Source organism: Colias eurytheme, chromosome 12 (assembly GCF_061535395.1).
Source record: "Colias eurytheme isolate Ceu_HAF_F1 chromosome 12, ilColEury1 Martin Lab GWU primary, whole genome shotgun sequence".
In the NCBI taxonomy this organism is placed as follows: Eukaryota; Metazoa; Arthropoda; class Insecta; order Lepidoptera; family Pieridae; genus Colias; species Colias eurytheme.
In genome coordinates, this window is record NC_142991.1 from 394,123 (window position 1) to 416,217 (window position 22,095).

The window sequence follows — 22,095 nt, forward strand, 5'->3', positions numbered from 1 at the left end:
AAGGTAGGTACATATCAAACATATTTATTTGGCACAGAACAGCACACACAGCCACCCAAAATATTTATTTTATATTGTCTCCATCTGCTGGTAATAAATCAATCGCAATCACTTAGATTTTTATAGATAAAATGCAATAAAATCATAAAATTTAATCTTGTTATGAATTTTAATTGGAAGTTTTTAATTTTAATTTACCTCAAAGGAATGCCAGCTTTTTATGATTGTGCATAAACAAATGGATAAAAACAAGACGTGTGTTTTTTCCTACTATAAAATGGCGTGTGGTACAGCCGAGCACGAGATGTAGGAAAAACCCTATTGCCTAATGTTACCTAAGTCTATAATAATTAATAACTAACAAACAAAAAATTGATTGTTAGGTACAAATATTTTCAAAACAGTGTACAATACGGAAACATTATAGTAAACGCATGGGTATACCGTATTAGGTACGTATACCTACTTATGAGTTTATCAAACTATCAACTAGAATCTATTACGTTTGACATGTTTTTTTTTCCACAAATTAATAAAGAACAAAGAAGAGCGTGTGTTTCAAAAGTGAAACTTCTTTGGCAAGATTCAAAGATATCAAAATCGTCGCCTAACTCCATGACGTCACGGTATTACCATGTTGAGATCTTTAAATTTTACTTAAAAAATTTAGATAAATAAAATCTGATATTATATCATTACTAAAGTCTAAAAACCTATATAAAATACGGTTAATTGTTTTCAAACTGAATATCAGTTTGAAAACTGTCAGGATGTCCTATGGCTTTACATTTCTTTCAATATCATCATCACGTAAAATACTAAAATCTACTTGATCGATTTCGATGCTTTAAGCTTTTCCTTTGAGAATGGGTGCTTTTATAATTTGCCGTTTCACGGCACGGCACGATATTACCGTGGACGAGATAGAAGTTTTGTGGCCGTGGACGGCATGCCGCGGCCGTGCCGTAGGGTGATTTTATAATTCGCCGTTAAATTTGCGCGTCTTCAAAGTGCAGACATGTTCTCGAAGAGACAGCGACTACTTATACTCTATTTGTTATATTTACGTAAAAAAAGACATATTACTAGAAAGTATTGGCAACATCCGCTTTTAAAAGTAAAATATTTTGCTTGTACTATTTGTGCAAAACTGAAGCGGCCGCCGGCCGCCGGCGCCGCCCTGCCTCCCGCGCCTCTTGGCTACGCACGCACACATACAAATTTCTTGTACGCACACACTACACTCTCAACAATGCCGCGACGATTTGATAGGGAGCGCAGTATGCTACGGCAACGGCACGGTAGATCGTTGCCGTTCACGGCCGCGGCGTGCCGTTGCCGTGGACGGTAAATTAAAAGCGTTTGCATACAAATGCATACATTTTGCTTTCCTAATTTACCGTGACGATAAAAACGTGCCGTGCCACGGTAAATTATAAAAGCACCCAATGCGGAACTCAGTAAATGCAAACAAAATGTTTTATTCTTTTTGTAAATATGTATTATTAATTTAATAATATTATTAAGAAAAATATTCGTGTTTTACTACACCTACTGTTCATAAGAGTTTAATTTGTAAAATAATTCTAATTATATACTTAATCGCTCAGTTTGACGCTAGCTCTTCACTCTCGTCGAGGTTAGGCGAGGCGAGGTTTAGCGAGGTTAAGCAAGGCGAGACAACACGAGGTTGTATCCATCTTCACTCTCGCCTTTGTTCAGTTCTCTCTGTGTCGCGAGCATAATGGACGTGCTTGAAGTGACAATAGCCGCAACTCTATGCGTCTTTGCGTATATTAATTTTATTTATTTATTTATTTATTTTAGAATTTCCGACAGAGGATACAGATTCCATTCGTTACATCTAATCCAAGTACATGATCTTCTGCACATCTAATTATAGGAAATTACAGCGTTCAAAATGTTAATTACGATTACAATTCGTCAATTTATTAATTTAAATATTAGTTTAAAAAAAAATTAAAGAAATTTAATAAAATTAATTATATAGGTAAACCAAAAAAGTATTACAATTACAAATTTAAAATTACAATTATATTCGTCAAATTATAAAAAATATGATATAATAAAAATTTAATGAGTAATTAATTATATACAGAATTCAAATAATTATGGGGGGGCAAGTATCTCGCCTCGCGGCGGTGTTGTGAACAACTCCGGCTGAGTGGCCAGACGGCCGGAGTCTAGGGCGACTGAGTGAGGAACCTACGGACTATCCGAGCGTTGTCCAGCAGGACTGCCCGCTGTATCCCCACTGTCATGGGCTTCACCGGTAAATCCAACCTCCTTAAATATTGTTTTAAGGAGGTAGGAACCAGCCCATTGGTGGACACAACTATGGGGATTATCTCGGCAGAGACACCGCCCCACATCTCGACAACCTCATGCGCCAGATCCAGATATTTGAGCCGTTTATCTGAATCGGCCTTAACAAGATTGTCGTCATGTGGGATAGTGATGTCTACCAAGAAAATCCTGGAAGTTGCTAGGTCCATCACCACAATATCAGGTCTATTCGCTAGAATAGTCCTGTCTGTGATGATGGGCCGATCCCAGTACAATTTGGCACGGTTATTTTCCAGGACCGGCTCCGGCGCGTACTTATAATAAGGCACTTTTCCGTCAAGAAGGCCATACTTCAGAGCGAGCTCTTGGTGGATAATCCTAGCTGCTAGGTTGTGCCTGTGCAAGTACTCAGTGTTGGCAAGCATGGAACAACCGGAAGTAACATGTCGAAGAGTTTCTCCAGGACGGTGACACATACGACATAAGTCCTGGGTCCCGTCCTTTATGATGTACTTCCGATAATTGTTCGTCTTAACCACCTGATCCTGTATCGCACAGACAAAACCCTCGGTTTCCCCAAAGAGGTCACCGAAACGCAGCCAGTGCACGGAGGACAAGAAATCTACATGAGGTTCATGCAGAATCTTGTGAAACCTACCGTGTAGCTCTTTCTCTTTCCATATGGCCTCCCTGTCGGAAATGCTGAGCACCGCCGGCTTTTGCCAGTCCTGTTTGGCCAGGGATAGGGGAGTGAGTCCTTTGTCACATTCTATGACTTCAGCATGGATTGCATGACCAACCTCTTTGCGAGGAAATAGTCTCTGAGTTTGCATATCTCACGATTGTGCAGCGATTGGGCACTTAACATGCCACGACCACCGCACTTTCTAGGGATATACAGCCTCATCACTGACGATTTCGGGTGATGCAACCGATGCAGAGTCATAGTTGTGCGGACTTTCCGATCCAGAGCGTTCAGTTCGGTCTGAGTCCACTTGAGTACGCCAAATGTGTACAGGAGAACGGGCATGACCCAGGTATTGAACGCTCGTATTTTGTTCACGCCTGACAAATAGCTGTTGAAAACTTTTGTCATGCGTTCACAAAATACCTCGGCAACATCCTGTTTCACGCTCGCCCCCTCCACACATATGTTCTGTGACATACCCAAGTACCGGTAAGTTTCAGCCTCTGTAAGTACCCTAAGATGGGCCGCGCCAGATGGTGCTATGTCATCAGACGCGGTTACTTTACCCCGCTCCACATGTATAACCGCACACTTATCCACCCCAAGTTCCATGCCAATGGAGCCACTAAAATCACACGTGATGTTTAGCAGCTCCGTTAACCTGGACCTATTAGGCGCAAATAATTATTATTAAAATTGCAAATTTTATTCAATTACAATTATATTAAAATTTATTAAAATTAATCACTACAATAAAAGTATTTTTTTAAAGTATATCACACTTTATAAAGTTAGTTAGCATTGGAGAAGAAGGCGATGGTGGATAACGAAATATTGATTGATAACGAAAAGTCTTGTGGCATACTGATTGACTGAACGCGAGAATGTGGACGCCGCATCTCGCCTCGTCTGCTCTCGCGCCTCGCGTCCTTTGACTCGCGCCCAAAAAACCGACTCCAGGCGGAGACCAGACGAGGCGAGACGAGGCACGGCGATGTGACGCGAGGGCTCCGACTACACTCTCGTGCTCGCGTTCCCTCGCCTAGCCTCGACGAGAGTGAAGAGCTAGCATAAACGAAGCGTAATTTTTGTTTCAGATAAATTGACATTGACATTGATTTCAGATTTGACATTACTTACCACTCAAAAGTCAAATGACAAATCACAAATGTCAGTGAGAAATTGTCATTAATTGATGCGTTTATCACTTTGTAATTACCTAATACGAATTTTAACTCAGTTGTTAATAAAAACAAAATAGTAGTGATATTTAAATATTATAAAAATGTATTTAGCAAGTTAAGATTGTGTTATATTGGCGATCGGCGTCTTACAACAAAACCAATATGGCCACCGAGAAGGCCGATCTTTTATTCTTCGATACATTTTCTCATGATGCTAGTGAGGTAAATACAGTTTTCTATTTGTACTAAATACTTTTTACTCACAAAACTTACTTCTTTGTTACATTTTTTATAATGTTTGTTAAATAACCTTACTTTTCGACATAAACTACTTGCTAGATAACAGTTTTAGTGAAATTGATTCCAGGATTTGAACTTAGACCTCGTCCAGTTTCCCAAATCGGTGTTTGTGACAGAAATAAGGATAATACCGCTCGGAGCTCGTGTAGAAGGTGATTTCCCTGGTGGTGTTCGCCTTGGTGCTACAAATCCAACCAAGTTTCATATTGACTTCTTTGTTAATGACTTAAGTAAGCCGGGAGCATGTACATTCGAAGCTCTTGGAAGTTTAGATTACTGCCAGAATGGACAGATACATATGGAGTGCAGTTCAGATGCTGAACAACCAAGAATACCCACAGATGGATTGGTTTTGAGAGGTAAGATTTATATTTTTATCATCATGTCATCATTAAGAATAATATTTGAACTGAATTTGCAATAGTTTGTTTTTTTCACATTGCACTGAAGCAATTTAAGAACCTTGTAGTTCTACAAATTCCGGACCCATTGCTTAAAATATAAGATTTAATAGCTACAATAACAGTACAAACCATCCTTCATTGTGTGAAAAAAGAAAGCTTATGTTTAATATTATAATTCAGATATGAAGTCAAATGGAAGTATCTAAGCAGTCGGAATTAAAACAATATTTTCATAGAATTCCAAAACTCAATGAACAGATTGTCAACATTGTTAGATTATATCTAACTAGATTTCTAGCTGTGGCTTCACCGATATTTTCAAAGAAAAAACTGCATAGTTCTTATTCCTCTTAAACATGCATAGTTTGTACGGCTGCTTTAAGTAGGATTTGCTACATTTCAAACTATCGAAAAATTGTGCGTAGCTCACGGAATACTATGTTTAAAATGGTGAAAAAAATCTTACTGATATAAAGCTATTATTATTTATGAGTCAGGTAGTTAAGCCTTACAGCAATATTCTATCTGCGATTATTAATTATAAATTGGAAGGATTTGATTTTATATTTATTTGATATGAATAAATTCAAATACGGAAGAGCATGAATAGTAGTAATTGCAGTTATAGCTAGTTTTACATTTAAATTAAATTTAAAATATAATTTTCAGGTTGCTACACCACCATAACATTAGCAGTGTACGGCAGTTTAACACAAATTTTGCCTGAAACTCCAGCTACTGTAAATGCTCCACCAAGCGTACAGCGGCCAATTACTCGAGAAGTAGCAGCACTTCCACCAAATGTTCCGCAATCATCTGACTGGAATCAAGATGCATCCAATCCGATCCCGTCATACACCGGCAATGTTGCTACAGCCAACCCAGAGCCATACGAACAACCGACATATCCAGAAAATTATGACAATCCAATTTATAGAAATGAATACTATGATAATGAGACAAGAAAAGATCCTAGAACTTATCACCATTTGGAAGAAAATGAGTGGGAAAAAGAGCGGCGCGATCTGAGCTGCGAAAGAGACCCAGATCGGTTGAGACACAGTCCTCGCTCTATGGAAATGGATCGAGAGAGGCGGGATGGTCGTAGTAGAAGACGCTCATTAGATAGGGGCAGGAGTCGCGAATCCTCTAGACATAGAGATCACAGTCGTGAGATCGATAGAATGGAGAGACTTCCATCTCGATCGAGAAGTCGCGACAGGGACTACATTGCCAAAGGCGAATATCGTATGAGTCGGTCGAGATCTCGTAGTATTGATCGCGATTGGGACAGAGGCTCATACAAGAAAGAGGACTACAGACGTCGTGGTCCGTCGTACGAAAGATCGCGCGGAGGTTCTTATGAACGTTCGCCTTACGATAAGCGAGCTACTTCTTATGAACGAAAAGTACCATATGACAAAGCCGGACCGTATGAAAAGAGAATGTCTCCATATGATAAAAGGAGCTCCTCTTATGAACGTAGAGCGCCATCCCCCTACGATAGAAAAAGGCATTCGCCTTACACGCGCATGCGTGGTTCAAGCTATGGGAGTCGATCTCCAAGTCGCGATGATCCTAGGAAGCGCCCTAGAACTCCACCTGGAGAAAGAAGACCACTATCGCCTCGAGAAGGTGACGCTACAAGTCCTATCAATTCATTAAGATCAGAAGATGGTGATTTTGATAGAAGTGGAAAGCAAATTCCGCGCGTGGACTTTTATCATCAGAGTTATAGGCACAAGAGTTCTATCAGAAGCCCTTCTCAGGAAGGCGATAATACATTTGTCGAGCCGCAACATTCGAGTCTCGTTACTGTACCAATTGTTGACACTGCAACTACAAGTAAAGTTGTTGATTCACCGGTTCCTACTCAAGAAGACAAATCAATGGATGCTGAGCAATTTGAGCCAATCTTATCAGATGAAGACATTTGTGATGATTTAGAAGGACCTTCCTATATGGAAGTAGATTATGATGTAAATGAATATGAAGGGGTAGAAGACATTATCAAGTATTATAATCCTTTCAAAGATGAATGGAATAAATATGAGCATGTAAATAGAATTTATATGCTAGCTGATGTGAAAAAGCCAGAGTTAAAAGAGGTTATGTCAGCTAGTTTCGAGGAACTGTGTGATGTTAGCGCAGATTTGTTTAAGATATTGGAAATTACCAGATCAACAAAGAAAAGAGAACAAAAATTCTTTTCAAGCACATTCCAAGATATTGATAACTCATCAAGAGAAGATTGGGTACATCTATGCGAACAACTTTTTGTTTCTCTCACGAATTTGTGTAAGAATACAGATATAATTCTACGTGTATTTCGATCTTATAGTAGATCTGAACCATCAGATGAATTCATTGATATTTACAATTTACTAGTGACATTTTGCAAGATTGGTTTGAATTTTGAACTAGCATTATCACAGCAACAGCCTACATACAAGATAAGGCATATGAAATGCGGGATTCGTCTCGCAGAAGCTTTGATGTCGCATAGACATAACGGCCAAGTCATGAGATTACTTTTAAACACAGGTATTGACATACCAATGCTACTGTTGGACATGTACTCAAAAGAATACATGGCTCTCAGTATACGTCTCATGATTTTGAAAGCGCTGAATGCGTGTTTGTCGTCAAAAGTATCCGTGGATCATTTCATGCAAGAAGCAGTCTATCCTAAATTCGACAAAAATGCAAGTGAAAATAATAGAAAACCAATGAATGGTTATCAAGCACTTATATCTATAATGGAGTGCAATCCGCTCGCAAGAGCTAAATTTTCGCTGAGTGCTTTGATAAAAAAATTAAATGTATATGAAGTGTTGGGAAAATTGCACGAACTGATATTAAAACTGAATTCGAAATCTGGCGATAAAGGAGAAAGCGATGAAAATGAAGTATCTGAAAATGATATTGATTTCATAGTGCACTCCTTTGAAGAAATTCTATACATGTATAGATCCCAATGTTTCCATCTTTCACAGCCCAAAAGATTCTTACCTGTGTCTGCTCAGTTTGAAATCAATAAAGAATGCTCTAACGAAACACTTCTAGAATTTTTTAACACTCATCGCTTTTTGGAAACCTGTCTTTTTCTACTAACGTGTCCTTCGACGTGTAATAACCTAGTTATTACTAGTCGTATACACGACGTTCTGTATGAATTGGTCCATTCACACAATGGACTAATGTATTTATATAAAAACATGGCGTCAAGTGAGATTTTCTTCAAGATGTTAGCTCAGCCAGATGGCCAATCAAGTACGGAAGAAACGCACTACCCCCATGATAGTAATTTGAGTAATTACACTGAACTGCAGATTTTAGGTCTCGAACTGGCCTATCGACTGAAAGCTATGTATTATCTCGAATCGATATCTGACGTGCAAGCTGGTAGGGGAGATGAAAATGAATTAATCGATCGACTCCAGAATTTGTACTGCCTTAGTTTTGGGAACGTTGGAAAAACCGCTGTCCCAGAAGTTATAATCATGGGGGATAATGCGGATTGTCTCATGACTATTTTTGAACATAGTTTGAAGGGTAAAGCTAAAAATGAGTCGCCGTCAAAACATAAATCACCGGCCAAGGGATACGCTATAGAACTAATTGTATCTGCTGTAAGGTACTCAGCAAATGTGCCGTTTTTAAAGAAGTACGGCCAGAGACTCATAAATGTATCTAAAGAACATGACAGATTTGAGCCGAGTGTGTCCAGTGTTTTACAAGAAGTGATACCGTATTTGAAACCAGTTGAAAAACCGACAGTCCTTGCTGGTGAGGACTTGGCGGAATGCGTCGAAATATTAAAGAGCAGCCTAGAACATTCGGCCGATTTGCCCGGTGAGCTTATGACGTGTTTGAGGATACTTCGCCATTTCTGTATCTCTGATTACGACTCGAAAGGGAATATAATTTGTGAAACTCCAACTGAAGAGTATATTGAGTTGAAGTATAAATATAATGTGCTACAATTATTCTCATTGGATGGTGTTGCGCATTTGGCCGGAATCCTTGATAGATTGGCGACACATTTCGACCAGCCGAGCATGCATACATCTTTCTTCACATCCGTTAAGGGCTTGCAATTAGCTCAGATATTGGTTCCCTGCTTGCGATTGCTGGATGAGATGTTAGCTAGAGTCGTGCGGTGTAGAGGACCTCGATTCAGAGATTTGACAGCCGCACCTATTTTGTTGAAAACATACGGACTCGCTAAAGCATTCCCGGTTGGATGTATCGGATACAGAACGGCGGCAAAAGCGGCTGAAGCGTCAGTAAGAGCTTTGCTTGCATATGCCCAGCCAATAGCAGACGATGCCAACGACGGTGATTCTATACGTCGTGGTCCTTGGACGTCATTATGCTCAGAAGTTATATCGTATACTATGACGGCACCATACACATTCGTTCCCGGTTTACTTATTTTCTCGGAATTACTTCCGTTACCACTGCCACTTCAAACAAAAACTGCTCCATCTGACCGCGAGTTGGCTGATGCATCAAACGAGAGGCGACTTTGGTCCGCACATCTGCACGCACTATCGAATGACTTAACAGATATGATTCAAGTCATTTGTATGTCAACTTATCGACCAGTGGTACATATGTTGCGAAGAGTTTGCATACAAATCGCGGATTTAGCGCCTAATACGGCTGCTACAGTAGCCAAAGCAGCGGTAGGAGCTGTCACGCGTGAAATTAAAGATGGCGAACCGGCTACATCGAGCATGGCTAGAGTTCTAAGTTTCCTAGCTTGCTTAGTTTCGCACGCACCTGTAAAATGTGCAGTTATACACGCTATGAGCAACGGCCCTAAAGCGAATGAAGTACAAACAGCATTATGTGGAATTTTCAGTTTGTCAAATGCTTCAAACGAACATGCAGCTGCGCAAGAATTCGCTGCGCACGCACTCGCCGCTCTTTGCGACGCGGAAGTTACATTAACACCTCTGAATGCGGCTTCAGACGTAATTTTAGCGAATTCTTTGCCAAATAAAGAAGCATTGATGGCTTTATTGGAAGCCACAGCAGATTGTCTAGGTTCTGCTACTAGAACTTGTGCGGTAGCATCGTCAGTGCTACGCGCGTATTACGTGATGACAGAACATGACTATGGGTTCCAGCAGTTTAGGAAGTTTGTGACGAAACGACGGGAGTCTTTGGGGAAATTCTTGAAATGGGTCGTCGAAGGCACAGGGGATGATAAAGTGGAATGCTTAAATCTATATATCGATCTGATTAAAGTACTGAGGAGTGAAGAGGGTGTGGGGCCTCTGGGGAGGAAGGGAGTGCTGACATTGAATGAAATGGCCGATATGGTTGCTTATACTGCGGATTGTGAAGATCATCCTGTTATCTCATTGGAGAAAGTGCTTAAGGTTAGAGTCTTATAGTTTTACATTTAAGTAACTCCGCTATGTTCTTGAAATATAAAGATTATTTTTATGCTCCCATAATTGTAGTAATGCAAGATTAAATAAAAGGATGTGATGATTCTATCCTGATGAATGAGAAAGTGATATTTTCAAATAAAACAACCATTTATAATTCAAATTTTTATTTCCAACATAACTAAATCTATTCACACCATCCAGGAAAGAAACGCAGACGAGGAAACCGTATCCAACGCAAGTTTTCTCTTCACGAATCTGCAGAAGCTGAAATCGGAAGAGCCCATACAAGCTGAGAGCATTGACTCAGTGCTGCCGGCGCCCGAACCGCTGGTGACCCAGTTCGCTTCCCGGCAGGTGTACACTATTGGAGACTCGAACGATGAAAGATTGACGAGTAGCTACTGGCTGAATGTGCCCGCTGCGAGCGGAGACGATGATGTTAATGATGCTGAGCTGGTGAGTCTATAAACTTTAGTAAAAAGGCTAATATCTAATATCTGTATCAAAATTCATGGCAAATGTCTATAAAGAAGCAGATGATGTATGATTGTTTAAGTTTTGAGTAATTTATTTCAAAATTATGTAATATTTTGTAAAATTCTTTAAGTTTATACACAATATTCATATTTGGTCTACGGAAATATGACCATGTATCTGAGTTCCGGTCTAAACTCAAATGGCTACCGATCCGATTTCGCCGGAATGCTCATGTGCTGCATCTCCTCTATCAGGTAATGTTCAACCCAAAGATGCCGAAATACCTAAAAGAAAAATTTGTCTTCAGGGGTAACAATGGAGAACCTGTTCGCTCCACTGAAATGTATCGTTTACGAATGCCACCACACTTTACTTGTTTCTACGATACTTCCTTCACTGTTCAGGCTATTAAACTGTGGAACGCATTACCAGAACCAATAAAAAAGGCACAGTCATTACATAAATTTAAAATAATGGTACGCGATAATTATCATTCTTCTTGTCGTATTTAATAATCTATTTTGTATTATATCTTTATCGCTTTATATATTTATTAACATATTTTTATGGCCTTAATTATTCCTTCCTATACCTACTATTGTGAATATATATTGTATTTCTCGATAATCTTATAGTTACATATTAATATATTCTTACTTATTATATTTATGCTCTGCCCTATTCCTCTCCTCAAACTAACTTTCTTTCGTACGTCTGGTTGTCTGGAAGAAATCGCTATTTAGCGATAAGACCGCCATTTGTTTTAATTTATAATTAGATTAAGTTCCCAGTTAAGCTTTGTCAGAGCAATAAAGTATGAATAAATAAATAAATAAATAAATAAATATCTACAAGTTATCTCTTAAGTCTATAAATATATATATTTTTTAACTAATTGAAATTAATTCGCTCATCCAGGTATCCTGCGACATAATGGAGATCGCGAACGTGCACCTGTCGGTGTCGGGCGGCGTGTGTGGGGGCGAAGCCCTACTAGCCGCCGTGCGCCGTCTTGCTGGTTGTCTCGACACGCGCCCCGAAGCCCTGCCTTGCGATGATAAGCGGCCTGCTGGTGAGTTGGCAAGATAATTAAAATACACAGACAGATCACGTATCACGCATCCCACATCATTCATCACACAACGCAGCATAACACAATAATACATCACACGTCACACAACACAACATAATACATCTCCCGTCACATGACGCATAACATAATACATCACACGTCACATGACGCATAACACATCACACGTCACATGACGCATAACATAATACATCACACGTCACACAACACAACATAACACATCACACGTCACATGACGCATAACATAATACATCACACGTCACATAACGCATAACATAATACATCACACGTCACCCAACACGACATAATACATCACACGTCACATGACGCATAACATAATACATCAAGCGTCACATGACGCATAACATAATACATCACACGTCACACAACACAACATAATACATCTCCCGTCACATGACGCATAACATAATACATCACATGTCACATGACGCATAATATAATACATCACTCGTCACATGACGCATAACACATCACACGTCACATGACGCATAACATAATACATCACACGTCACCCAACACAACATAACACATCACCCGTCACATGACGCATAAGATAATACATCACACGTCACATAACGCATCCATACTAATCCATACTAATATTATAAATGCGAAAGTAACTTTGTCTGTCTGTCTGTTACTCAATCACGCCTAAACTACTGAACCAATTTTCATGAAATTTGGTATGGACATATTTTGATACCCGAGAAAGGACCATAGACTACTTTTTATCCCGGGAAAATGACGCAATCCCGGAAATCCCACGGGAGCGGGAACTAGGCGGGTTTTTTTTTGACTGCGCGGGCGAAGCCGCGGGCGGAAACCTAGTAATATTATAAATGCGAAAGTAACTCTGTCTGTCTGTCTGTTACTCAATCACGCCTAAACTACTGAACCAATTTGCATGAAATTTGGTATGGAGATATTTTGATACCCGAGAAAGGACATAGGCTACCTTATATTGCGAAATATGTAGGTACCACGCCCAACGACCGGGCGAGTTTATACGTTCGCTAGCTATGCAGATACTTAGCCATTCTGCGCACGCGCGGCCTGTGGATAGAGAGCATAGCGTACGGGATGTGGGTGGGAATAGGTGGGTGGTTTACTTTAATCAGTCGTAAAAATTTCCAATTTTAGGAAGATTAGAAAAATTATTTTAACAATAGTTAGGGAAATTTCGATTGACAGAAAAATTACGATAAGTCAGTAAAAATTACTATAAGTCAGGAAAATTTCCATAAGTCGGGAAAATTTCGATAAGCTGGAAAATTTCCATTAGAAAGGAAAATTTCTATACGTCAGGAAAATTTCTGTAAGTCAGGAAAATTTCTATACGCCAGGAAAAATCCATAAGTCGGGAAAATTTCTATAGGATGGAAAATTTCTATAAGGAAGGAAAATTTCTATACATGAAGAAAATTTCTATCAGCCAGGAAAATTTTTAGAAGTCAGGAAAATGTTTATACGCCTGGAAAATTTACGCCATAAGTCGGGAAAATTTCGATAAGTCAGGAAAATTTCCATACGTCGGGAAAAATTCTAGAAGCGGGAAAATTAAAAAAAAAGGAATTTTTCTATAAGTTAGGAAAATGTTTATAAGCCAGGAAAATTTCTATACGCCAGGAAAATTTCCATAAGTCCGGAAAATTTCTATAAGACAGGAAAATTTCTATACGTGAGGAAAATTTGTATACGCCAGGAAAAATCCATAAGTCGGAAAAATTTCTATAAGCTGGAAAATTTCCATAAGACAGGAAAATTTCTATAAACAAGGAAAATTTCTATACGTGAGGAAAATTTCCCTTTGCCGCATAATTATAGAGATAAGGAAAATTTGTATAAGTCAGGAAAATTTCTATACGTCAGGAAAAATCCATAAGTCGGGAAAATTACGATAAGTCAGGAAAAATTTCTATGTCAGGAAAATTTCTATACGTCAGGAAAATTTCTATACGACAGGAAAATTTCTATACGTCAGGAAAATTTCTATAAGTCAGGAAAATTTCTATACGCCAGGAAAAATCCATAAGTCGGGAAAATTTCTATAAGCTGGAAAATTTCTATAAGGAAAATTTCTATAAGAAAGGAAAATTTCTATAAGAAAGAAAAATTTCTATAAGCTAGGAAAATTTGTATAGATAAGGAAAATTTGTATAAGTCAGGAAAATGTTTATAAGCCAGGAAAATTTCTATACGTCAGGAAAATTTCTATACGTCAGGGAAATTTCTATACGACAGGAAAAATCCATAAGTCGGGAAAATTACGATAAGTCAGGAAAAATTTCTATAAGTCAGCAAAAATCCATAAGTTCCCTACACTTAGATTGGTTGCAAATTTAATACACAATATGGAATTTTTTCCACGATCATACAGCAAAAAAAATAATTTAATTGCAATTTTAACATTGTTCCGGACTGCGGACAAGGTTGCAAAATGAGATTTATTGTCGTCCCAACTCCCAATGTACCATCCACTTGACCGTAGTTTGAAAACTTTTGGAATTATTGTGAATTGATTGTCTTGACTGACTGGAGTAATTGCTCTAAAGTCTAAACCGTTGTTAGGCGATTGTGAAGGTAATATTATTATTTATTTAATTAAGTATTTAATTTGATAGATAAATAAAAAAAAATAATCAGAGAGATAATGTAAAAAGCAGTTTTAATCCTACTAATATTATAAATGCGAAAGTTTGTGAGGATGTGTGTGTCATGTGTGTGTGGGTTTGTTACTCTTTTACGCAAATACTACTGAACCGATTACAATTAAATTTAGCACACATATAGAAGGTAACTTGGATTAACACATAGGATAGGTTTTATCCCGGAAATCCCACAGGAACGGGAACTATGCGGGATTTCCTTTGAAAACGCGGGCGAAGCCGCGGGCGGAAATCTAGTAACATAATACATCACCCGTCACATGACGCATAACATAATACATCACACGTCACATGACGCATTACATAATACATCACACGTCACATGATGCATAAGATAATACATCACACGTCACATAAAGCCGGGTATCCACTTAGGTTCGCCGTGGTTTGCGAACGCGCCCGCTCCGCAAACCAAACATAATGGATACGTCGTGATCGCGAAGCGCGACTGGAGCACGATCGGAGCACGGCGGAGCGCTTGGGAAGCGGTTTTTTGCGCGATCTCAAAGGGTGTTCGAGCAGCGAACAAATATTTTATTTTAAACATTTATTACTTATTATCTTTATATTCCTTCAAAACTTGTTAGCGTCGTATTATCATTAATATTTTTTATGAGCATTTTATCGTACTCTACAGCGGAATATAAGCTGAAACAGCTTGAAAGCAATCTATCCATATACTTTGACTCGATGGGCGAAATGCAACTAGCTAGGGACAAATGGAAGCTAATCGCATATTTTGACATGTCTCCATATTGGCAAGGGAACAAAGCGGCAGATCTTTTATCGGATTACTTAGAAAAAACCTTCACTAATATGAATGAATCGAATCACTGCCAGACTATCTTGTTACAAATACGTCACGATTACAATGAACTGCAATACTACAACCAGCTGTTACTGAATCAGCATTTCGACGCGCGGTCAAGAACCCGGCGTGATCTTTTCAATGCGGTCGGCTCAGTGTTCATATTTGAAACAATAATACCGTTGATTAGCCGGGACAATTTCCAACTATACAGATTGATACCCATACCCAAGCAAGTTAATAGCAATATGATAAGCATTAAACCAATATATTTCTATAAACATAAAGAGAGATGCCTACATTACATTAACATTAGCCGAACTACAAACATGCCAAAACCAGAATGATTTTTTTTTGCCAATTGCACGGTCCCATAATAAGCTTTAGCAACAATGAACGTTTTTGCGAAATAAAAAATAATAAATGTAAATACAATATAAACAGCTGTAAAAGTTCTTGGATACAATTACATGATTTGACTACGTCATATTTATATTTTCAATGCGATACTTAACACATACGCATTATATGTGACGATGATATACAGTCGCGCCAAGTCAGCAAGGCCGGGCTTATATCACTTAGTAAACAATGCATAATAAAGGGACAAGATATCACACTGTACTCATTTAAGCAACTTGAAAACAAGCTATATCTGAAACCAGACATACTAGAAACCAAATTAAATCCCATTCACAATCTGATAGATCCAGAGCCCACGACGGCCAGACATTCCTTTCTTTAATAAAGTTGAAAGTTTCTGTGTATATGTCTCCGATAAAGATAAGAACGACTAGCGATTATCAAGTCTGGGTTGTGGTTACTTTAGCAGGAAACAGGTAGTAAGGGTGTATAAAATTGTACCTAACTTTTAATATAGTTACTTGGAGACCTATAAAAAGATGTTACCTTAAGAGCCAGACAGTTTTCATGGTTCTTACATCGATGGTTCTTACCCGATGACTTTTTTATTGTGTCATCGAGATATGTGAAATTCCATCAACATAAGTCCCCGTAAAAGATAAGTAATAACATTATTACTTATATATTATACTATTATTTTTTTAATAATTATAGTTAACTAATGCTTTAGTGGGTTATTTCATATTTGTTACGCTTTTAGGTAGTTATGTGAATTTGATGATATGTTAGTTATTTTTTAAATGTGTCTGGCTAGGTGTAAGAACCATGAAAACTGTCTGGCTCTTAAGGTAACATCTTTTTATAGGTCCCCAAGTAACATATATAAAATTTAGCTTTTAAACTATAATGAAAGTTAGGTACAATTTTATACACCCTTCCTACCTGTTTCCTGCCAAAGTAACCACAACCCAGACTTGATAATCGCTAGTCGTTCTTATCTTTATCGGAGACATATACAGAGAAACTTTCAACTTTATTAAAGAAAGGAATGTCTGGCCGTCGTGGGCTCTTGATCTATGATTAGCTCCACTCTACCTATCACAAACTACTCCGACAACGAAGAAATCAATACATCATTAAAATCTCTTGGGGAGAAAATAAAAATCATGAAAAACGCTGTCGATGAAACGGATACCTTAGGTATTTCACAACACGACCTACACCAATACGCAGTGTCATATGGAACACTAGCATTAACAATATTAGCAAGCATCTTTTTCTTCGTGTGGTGGCGAAGGAGTCGAGTGACTCAACAGCAGAGCGTCCCAGCAGCCCAACAGCAGAGCGTCCCAGCAGCGCAACAAACTATTCAGTCTCGGACAATACCCCAAGAGTGTGTCGATTCTAGTGTGTGCGTGCATCAAAAAAGTGTTACTAGTGTTCGTGCGTCTCCCTTACCCGAGCGGGGAGAGTGTATAAGTGAAGTAGCATCATGTGAACAAAACAGACTCAGACGATGGGCAAGTGCGCGATTTAAAAGGAGCGATAGGTCGACGTCTCCAATAGCTAACAAACGCTCTGCTATAATAAGTGACTCAGTGGTGGAACTTTAATCTTTAAGCATTATAAACATTTCAAGACTCTTATAAAAATTTTCTATATATCTTCTGTGGGCCTCGGGAGCATGTTCGAGCAGCGAACAAATATTTTATTTTAAACATTTATTACTTATTAATTATTATCTATAGCTACATTACACATAACAATAATTGAGCAATAACGTAAATCAGGTCAAGCTGCATCAGCATTATTATCGTGCGACGGCCGAGCCGGCCGGAAAGCGCAGTTCTTTCATACCAGCGCCCGAGTGCTAATCTATCCGCTCGAATCCGCGTAAATTATATATAATTATTAGCAGTAATTAAAGTGTTCCCAGTTGTCCCATAATATCATAGCATTATTAGCAGCGTTTAGCGCGACCTATATACAGTCCACTATCGAGGTAATACGTAAACCGTACAAAGGGGAACGCAGTTTGTTCGTGGACGCGAGCGTGTGTTTGTTAAGTTCGCGAACATGGAGTGGTCCGATGAAATAATGAATATATGCATTATTTCATTATTTCTTCTTCCCTTATTCATATTAGCTTGCCAAAATCGAGGAGGTTGTTTGTATTCCATCACAATATAATGTATCAAAATATAAGCTGCACTTCCTACTAATTCTGGAGGCGGCATGTTTGCACCGACCGTCTGTCGTGTGTCTACTGGGGACCGGAGCGCGGAATTTAGCGCTCCGACAGGAGCACTGATGTTGCAGCCTAAGTTTGTACACTGTACACGTTCACGTTCGCGGAGCACACAGTGTTCGCAATCCACGGCGAACCTAAGTGGATACCCGGCTTAACGCATAATATAATACATCACACGTCACACAACACAACATAATACATCACACGTCAAATGACGCATAAGATAATACATCACACGTCACATGACGCATAACATAATACATCACACGTCACACAACACAACATAATACATCACCCGTCACATGAAGCATAAGATAATACATCACACGTCACACAACACAACATAATACATCACCCGTCACATGACGCATAAGATAATACATCACACGTCACACAACACAACATAATACGTCACACATAACAAATGACTCGTCTCAAAATATATACAAAGCTACAAATCCTGCAGAAGTAAATGGCAAATTAGACAATTTAAAGAACTTCAACTTTGTCTTGCCTATTTTAACACACCATTCCTTGCCTATTTTAACACACATTTCATTACCTTTATCCATATATTTTTATGCTTGTATGTTACCAACTCAGGCTCGACTTTGACCCAATTTAAATGGATAGATTTAATTCAAACTTTGTACACTTTACATTGTATTAACTGGTATATCTCCTTTAGAGGCGCGGATTTTTTTTTTATTGGGAATAGGGAAGCGCTCGACCACAATCTCGCCTGATGTTAAGCTGAGATGTGGTCTAAGATGGAACGCGCTTCCCTAGAAGGTACCCGTTCACTCTACGCTTGAAGACCCCCATATCGTACTCGTCGGGGAACACAGATTCAGGAAGCACGTTCCAGTCCCTCGCGGTTCGGATAAAGAATGTGGAATCGAACCGCTCAGGCCGGGTACATGGAACGTCCAGCATACGGCGACGCCTAGAATCTGTGCGCCTCGACGATCGAGGGACGAACGGGCCGATTCCGAACAGCTTTAACCAAGTTTTCACTTCTGCCGGCACTCCCGGAGTGCAACCCGTCTTTTTTTTTATGAACTCTATTTTATTCCCAGTGGCCTTGAGTCGTGTGCGCGGCGAGGTGGGCACTGCAGGCGCGGCGGGCGCGGGCGCGGACGCGTTCCGCTCGCGGCCCCCCAACACCTCGCGCCCGCCCTCGCTGCACGTGGACGACTTCACCGCGCTGCACCACGTGTACGCGCCCAAGGGCCCAAGGTGCGTGTCCACTGTCCCCCAGTCCCCCCTACTTCCCCTCAGCCGCTCTTCTTTAGTGTAACCATTGAGTTACATGTACTACGTACTAGAGAGGACATCGGTACTACACTATTTTTAACACGAGTTAGAGTCAATCGTCTCAAACTCATTTTTTTTTGTTACATTGATTGGTTTTAATTTATAAGTAATAATAGGCAGAATATCTACAAAGTGTATGACTCACTAGCCGCCCCGCGCCGCCGCGCACAGATTTTGTTCGTGGTGCCCTCTCTAGTAATAATACCTCAATGAGTGTAACGTATTGTAGCAACCCAACACGAAATTGGTTGATGTACACCTAATACAGGATTTTTCTACGAAGCAAAAGAAACAATTTAATTATTCAGGTTCTTTTTTAAAAAAAATTACATCCTTTATCGTTTGTGTATTAAAATGATGTTCTCATTTACTACGGGAACACAAATACAATAATAAACTATTTTAAAACATCAAAGATAAAATAACAAACGTAATTTCCTTGAATATCGTAGCCAATTTAATGATTAGTTTTCTGAGTATAAAGTAACGATTGTATTATTGTTTCATTCCAGAGGTGGTCGTCGTGGCGCGGCTTCAGAGCGCGGTCGTTTCGCCGGCCCACATCCGCACTATCGACAGCTGTAAGTATATTACCTAACTCATTCGTAAACAAATACAATAACACAATATCAAACACAAACACACACACACGCACCCGCACGCAATTCGCACAAACACACGCACCTGCACGCAATTCACACAAACACACGCACCTGCACGCAATTCACACAAACACACGCACCTGCACGCAATTCACACAAACACACGCACCTACACGCAATTCACACAAAACATGCATAAAAGATATACTTACGCAAGAATATGTACATATGTATACTATAAGGACACACACACTCGCATACACATATAAGCACGCACGCTGATTGGTCGGATCAATTAGTCTCCTTTTTCGTAACTTATTGCAGTACGCACAACACACTAACATACAGTATTTTTGGTGACACTATAATAGTATTTTTATCATAGAAATAATATATTTGTTTCCAGTCGCGGTCGTGGTGCGTGGGAAATGGGGGCACAGCACGTGGGGCACTTTCCTCCCACCTCGCCTTATATGATGGGTTCGTATTATATTTATGCAAATATCATAAAAAAGAGCGTATGTTACATGCACACGTGTCAGAAGTGAAACTTCTTTGGCAACATTCAAAGATACCAAAACTCGTCTCCTTACTCCATGACGTGACGGTATTGCTGTGACCTTGAAATTTTACCCTCAACGCGTCAAGAGCGAGCGCCCACGAGCAACTTTGTCTCCGCAACAATTTTGTCTCCGCAACTATTTTGTCTCTCCAGCCATGGGCTAGTATGAAAGTGCGCGTACGTAGCGACGCAACTCCCGGGAGACTTTTTTGTCCGCGGGTTCGGAGACAAGCCCGCGACGCAACTGTCGCCCTATCTATTGGTTTCAATGCAAGTGCGCGCACGGCGACAAAAATGTTGCCAGGCGACGGCCGCCGGCCAGTTGCCGCGTAACCGGCGTAGCGATAATACCTATTTATGTCAACGTATTTATTCTCGTACACAGTAGTTTTAACCGACTTAAAAAAAAGGAGGAGGTTATCAATTCGGCCGGTATATTTTTTTATGTATGGACACCGATTACTCCGAGGTTTCTGAACCGGTTTGCGTGATTCTTTTTTTTTTTTGATGCGGAATGGTGTGGAATTGGTCCCATAAATTTTATTCGGATAAGCCCAGTAGTTTTTATTTTATGAGCATTTTTGTCTGGTCTCGATGACTTAATTGAAATGTAGCAAGTAACTTTGATTCATTTCCAGGTAACCGATTGAGCTGAAATTTTGTATACGCATGTAAATTGGATAACGATGAAACATTATTATGACATAGAGCTGATTTGATGATGGAGTCGGAAGGTGGTCATAGGAACTTAGTAATATATTGACTCAACTTTATCGAGTTTGGGCTCGTTTGATTCGTGTTGAAAAATACACTAAAAAGTATTATATAAAAACTAATTTACTTTTGCACGCCTCATAAGCGAAGCGTTGAGGTGGGTACTACTGTCACTTCGCGCAAAACATCTGATTTTTCAAACTTAAAATGTTTACAATTACGATTACATATCTATACTAATATTATAAAGAGGAAAGGTTTGTAGGTATGTATGGTTTTCAGTTTTCACGCATAAACTACTGAACCGATTACAATGAAATTTAGCACACATATAGAGAGTAACTTGGATTAACACATAGGATAAGTTTTATCCCGGAAATCTCACGGGAATGGGAACTATGCGGGACAAGAGCACAGACCACAACCGTCTCTTCGAAAACCATGTTGATAAATGAAGAAAATTTTAAAGAAAAAGTTGCGTTGCTGTCGCTTTCGTGAGCGCATCGTTCAAAACTTTGCGAGGAGACAGCGACAGAGACAAAATAGTTGCCGGGCAACTAAGTTGCTCGTGGGCGCTCGCTCTAATGAAGATTCACGTAAATAGTAACTATGTATAATTTGTACCAATTTATTTTTATCAGACAAAATCCATCCCCTGATTATGAACTGTTTTTATATATACTAATTATAATAAATACGAAAACTTAAATGTATATTGAAAATAATATTACATATTTTTTTTCAGGTGGAATGGGTTGGGGTGGCGCAAGGATGCAGCGTGGGCCCAGACATCGATCCTTTATGCGATAGTTATCAAATATATTGCATTTCATGAATTTATGTGTTTTATTTATCGATTTCCTTCTAATAACTGCACAAATTAAATAAATTCCTAAGTATATAAATATTTTCGAATCAATAATTATAATTGTT

The 22,095-nt window shown here is 39.2% G+C and overlaps 2 protein-coding genes across 2 annotated transcripts; one reads left to right on the plus strand and one right to left on the minus strand.

Annotated features, from left to right (window-relative positions):
- Positions 1-2,204: 2,204 nt before the first annotated feature.
- LOC149903728 (uncharacterized) lies at positions 2,205-3,607 on the minus strand. Its single transcript, XM_090108179.1, has 2 exons — positions 3,148-3,607; positions 2,205-3,109 (listed from the first exon to the last, which is right to left on the minus strand). The coding sequence occupies exons 1-2, from the start codon at positions 3,605-3,607 to the stop codon at positions 2,205-2,207; spliced, it is 1,365 nt and encodes a 454-aa protein (XP_089964305.1).
- Positions 3,608-4,157: 550 nt separating this feature from the next.
- Positions 4,158-21,998, plus strand: vir (VIR_N domain-containing protein). The gene is made up of 9 exons (XM_090107647.1): positions 4,158-4,401; positions 4,547-4,838; positions 5,553-10,276; positions 10,493-10,747; positions 11,687-11,840; positions 19,047-19,206; positions 19,797-19,865; positions 20,293-20,366; positions 21,908-21,998. Exons 1-9 carry the CDS (start codon positions 4,342-4,344, stop codon positions 21,970-21,972), a joined length of 5,853 nt encoding a protein of 1,950 aa, XP_089963773.1. The 5' UTR covers positions 4,158-4,341; the 3' UTR covers positions 21,973-21,998.
- The last annotated feature ends 97 nt before the right edge of the window (positions 21,999-22,095 follow it).